This window comes from Ammodytes marinus, assembly GCF_949987685.1.
Source record: "Ammodytes marinus genome assembly, chromosome: 9".
Classification (NCBI taxonomy): Eukaryota; Metazoa; Chordata; class Actinopteri; order Uranoscopiformes; family Ammodytidae; genus Ammodytes; species Ammodytes marinus.
In genome coordinates this window covers 32,669,975-32,674,974 of record NC_137213.1, presented here as the reverse complement: position 1 = coordinate 32,674,974, position 5,000 = coordinate 32,669,975, and the positions used below count along the sequence as shown (strand labels likewise).

Below are 5,000 nucleotides of genomic sequence, written 5' to 3'. Positions count from 1 at the left end.
ATTATTATTTATTATATTTTTTTATTTTTTCAAGCATCCACACATATAATGATCTACAAATACAATGTATTACTTATATGTTCATATCAAATATATACTATAATTTCTTGCATATTTCCCAACAAATTGACAGAGGCTTGTTGTGATCATGTGTTTGAGTGGATGTGAAGATGACTGATCGGGGCTTATGACAGTACACAGGGTCAGGAAGGGAGGTGAATTAATAAACATTAGTTATTGAGCTGTGGGGAAGGGGTAGGATTAAATAAGTTTATACTTCTTCCTTTTCAGGCACCACACAGGCTGGTTAATGGACTATGTCTTGTAACATGCTTTTTTGTTTTGTTTTGTATTGTTTTGATACGTCTGAAATACATTTATTAGTGAAATTATTATTTATTTATTCATGTCTACCGGAAATAATGCTGGATTACAGCTGACAGCATTACGAGATGTATAGAGGCAGTTGTCCTCATTCATCAAACTGTCCTACCATCATTTAATATCATATAATGTTTATATATTTTAGCGATACACAACTTTAGATATAATATATATACAGTAGTATTGCATTAAATGCAAGAAGAGGAAGTAGACGGGTTACACTGTACTTTAAGGTTAATAGAAATACAGAATTTAAATATTTAATGAATTCGGGCATCACTCTTTTAATCTGAGGGAATTGATATCTTATAATCTAAATCAGTCTCCTAAAATACCAACTCTTAATTTGGAAGTCTCATTAATAATTGTCATGTAATCTTTCCAAAGTAGATGAAATGTTCAGATGTCACTGAGACACTGGTTAACAGATTTAAAGTCGTCTGCTCAGTAAACAGACCACTTTAATATCATAAATTGATTTTCATTTGTACTATTTAGGAACCAGGGGCCGTATTCACAAAACATTTTATCTTAGCGCTAAGAGTACTCCTAAGGAGCACTAAAAGTTCTCAGTAAGGAGTAATTTCTTAAAACCTATTCACAAAGCTGATAAGAGCAACTTTTACTAAGGAATGGGAGGGACTCCTTAGCTAAGACTAGAGGGCGGTGTTGACCCTGTTGCTATGGATGATGTCATGTTCATACCTTCTATGCCCACAGTGATTGGCTGAGAGGGAATGAGAGCTAAGAGTGAGTTTATAATAGAAACACTGTGGGAGATATCCATATCGTGTCGCTGTATTGAAGTAAATAGTTTTTATATACAATTAATGACAAGTGACACTGATGTAACATGAAACCAAGATACTGCAGGGTTTCCCACACATTTGTTCACAATTAACCTACAATAGCGCCACATAGGTCTATTAATTTAAAATGTTACAATGATTTGAATCGGAAAAAATATCATTGAACAGCTGCACGCCATGCACTCTCACTGTATTTCTCTCAACGGCGGACTATGCAGCAATAGTCAGACAGCGACAAACCAGGAAATTCACAATTTAGAAACAACAGCCGGCAAAATCGTAAAGTGCATGAGGAAGGAAAAAGGCGAGACGCGCAACTATACAGTAGCGGACCTGTGGAACGGAGGAGATGCTGCGAAGCGCCACATAGTCTAGTAGGAAATTAAATCCAAACGTGACACCAACAGTAACTTTCAGTGCATCGTAAACCCAAAGCAACTGGAGGAAAAGGAACTTAATAAATATTTTTTATATAAATATAATAAATATAAATGTGTCTATACTTTCTAAATATAGCTTTACTAAGATCATTAAACCCTTACAGCTATTAAAGGTACCTTTTTATAAAGCTCACTAGCATTAAATCTCTCCAAAACACCATCAAATGGTTGTCTGTGATTTACTCTTAGTGACTTAGGAGTCCCTCTCGAGGACTCCTAGCTTTTCATAGATTTAGGAGCTAGTTTTAGCGCTAAAATGCTTTGTGAATTACACTTATCTTAAAAAGTTAGGAGTCCTAAAATTAGGAGTGAAACGCCCCTTATTTTTGATAGTTACTCCTAAATCAGCACGTTAGGACCTACTCTTAGCCTTAAAATGTTTTGTGAATACGGCCCCTGATGGCCAGAGTGTGTGTGTGAATGAATGAATGAATTAATTAATTTTTATTATTGTGTCATGTCCAAACAAGGACCCATCCCCTTCGGGATTATAAGACACCAACAACTAAATCAAATTCACATGATAACATTCACTTCCTGTAAATGGTGATCACATTTCACAGTAGGACAACAAGGGAACAGACGCAAACAAAAGAAAAGAAAAGAAAAGAAAAGCAAACATAAAGATCTCATTGATAAGTATGTTTTGTTCTCTTGGCCCAGGCCTTCTCCAGATAGCCAGCAAGGGCAAACACCTTAAAGTCAAAGAGCCACTTTAGCCTGTCTGCATCATTCATCCACATGAAATCAACATCACCACACTGATCGAACAATCTCTCTCTCTCTGTGTGTGTGTGTGTGTGTGTGTGTGTGTGTGTGTGTGTGTGTGTGTGTGTGTGTGTGTGTGTGTGTGTGTGTGTGTGTGTGTGTGTGTGTGTGTGTGTGTGTGTGTGTGTGTGTGTGTGTGTGTGTGTGTGTGTGTGTGTGTGTGTGTGTGTGTGTGTGTGTGTGTGTGTGTGTGTGTGTGTGTGTGTGTGTGTGTGTGTGTGTAGGTCAATCTTATACATTAACATGAGAGCTGAGAGGAAGCAGGCTACGCTACACAGGAGTGAAGTTCCTGCTGCTCTTTATACTGGATCTACTCTGTAACCTCTGATTCCTGACTTCTGTTTTCTGTCTTTTTCTCTCAACAGATGGAAGAATTAGTGAGTGAGAGACTGAGCGAGTGAGTGTGTGTGTGTGTGTGTGCGTGCGTGCAAGTGATCATAAAGGAGTTAGTGTTGAAAGGCCCAGCTGTGTACTGATGATCCAGAGAGGTTGAAGTCTGAACTGCTCTGAGATCAGCTCCACAGTCAGACACAGAGTCCTCCATCCTCCCTGTGTTCCTCTGGATGTGACAGAGAATCATCAGTGGATCTGCTCTGCTGCTGCTCTGTCCTTCTACACCGTCTCTACACACTGACACTCCACCACTCCCCAAGTTCAAATCTACAGTTGAGGACAGAATTATTAGCCCCTATGAAAATGTATTTTTTTAGAAGTATTTCCCAAGTGCTGTCAAACAGAGCAATACATTTTTAACACAGCTTTTCTAAACGTCCTAATGTTATTCTGGATGATAAACAACATTATTTCACTTTGCACACAGACACAAAATTATTTCACAAAAAAAAAAACTATCAGGGTCAAAAGTATTCAAAGTTTATTATATCTGTGTTCGACTGTATACGTATACTTCAGCACGTTAAAAACAACCACATACGAGACAAACAACAGGAGAAAGAGGCCAAGGTGTCAACAACTCAACTTGAGTTCAACGCCAACAAATAGAGATTGGTCTTTAGCAAAGACTTGAAATGTTCAGCAGTCCTTTGACTGTATAAATGAAGTCTTGAAATGTATGTGTGTAATTTTGAAGTCCTAATTGAGGAGGTACATGGACCAGTTAAAGTCCTACTAACTAATCCGTCTGTATGTACTGCACATTATACAAATAAAGGTCTAGAAATCTGATTTAAATCTAGTGATTCTTAAATCTGTGTGTCTGTGATTTAGTATCTCCATGATGTGTCTGACCCGGGGTTTAAACTAGACACGGAGCCGATAACCTGTTTCAAGTGTAGATGTGAAAAAGTCAATGTTTCAATACCGCCATTATCTCTGTCAGACCGTTCTAAGGTTCTAGAACACACAGGATGTTCACAGACAAGTTTATTATTGTTAAGAAAATTACACACACACACACACACACACACACAGACAAATAAAATGAGTCAGGACACTTCATGTTTAAGAGTGCATCACAGTTTACAATCAAAAGAAGTCAGAGCAGAACAAAAGGCAGATCAATACAGAAAACAAGATTCAACTTCAGCTACATGGTACAACTGATGGGAACACAGACACACACACACACACACACACACACACGTTGATGAGGCATTCAGTTTATACAGATCTGTACATTTATAGAGTGAATTGAATATAAAATGAGCTGTAGGTATATATTTATATATATATAAGCTTTTAACTTTTTGTGTTTATTTATTTAATTTAAATTTTTTGCAAATACATTCACAACATCGTTATCATCATCGTCATATTCTAGAGAGTGATAAACTTTCATGCCGGAACTAAACGTTTTTAAAGCATGCAGGCTAAGAAGAGCTAACGGTAGCACACTGAGAAGAGAAAGAAAAAACAGAGTATTGACTTGGTCTATAATATATTTACAATGGAGAGAGTCACGTTTAAAATGAAGAACTCAAAAAACAGATATTTCCAATTAAAACAGGTCAAAATGACTGTAATATGTGTCAGCTATTCGGCCTGATTTTGTACAGCAGTAAAACACAAATGGCATTTCTTTCATTTTAGTATAATGTCCTTGTCAACGTGCAGGGTCAACTCATGGCTACATGTAAGACACAGATCAGTGTTGGATGTGTATGTGCAGCTGTGTAGGTACATATAAGCATCACGGAGTCGTATGTACAAGAGTGGTATATATGTATCGGGGTAGGAAATGTATTTATATTATTTTTATATGAGCACATACATGTTTTTTTGACTTTACCATTAAGGGAGAAATGGATCCTCCCCCTCACTGTTGTACTGTTTATTTAGTTAACCCTTGAAGTCATATGAACATATATTGACCAATTTGGTTCCTGTAAAAGAAAATTTTATAAAAAATAGTGACGAAAAGAAAACAACAACCGTACATTCTCCACAACACCAACACCCTGCTTTTTGTTCTAGAAATGGTTTACAATGTCGTGCAGTGCCTGGAAACTCATTTCAAGTTTGGTTTTCACTTTTTAATTGGAAGTTAAGGGTCTATAGAACAATTTTGGTTCGAGTGTCAAGAAGAGCATCAAAACGTTCATCTAAGAACGACCTGACAGTTATGATGAGCAAGACTTTT

General features: G+C 37.0%; 1 protein-coding gene across 4 annotated transcripts in view; it reads left to right on the top strand.

Annotated features, from left to right (window-relative positions):
- The window catches only part of LOC307254981 (NACHT, LRR and PYD domains-containing protein 3-like), a 22,889-nt gene extending 19,323 nt beyond the window's left edge, over positions 1 to 3,566 (top strand). For all 4 annotated transcript variants that reach the window (XM_080033570.1, XM_080033569.1, XM_080033571.1 and 1 more), the window contains one exon: positions 2,767 to 3,566. In XM_080033570.1, the coding sequence (XP_079889696.1) occupies positions 2,767 to 2,779 (13 nt within the window). In that variant the 3' untranslated portion in view covers positions 2,780 to 3,566. The remainder of the gene's footprint in view (positions 1 to 2,766) is intronic.
- The last annotated feature ends 1,434 nt before the right edge of the window (positions 3,567 to 5,000 follow it).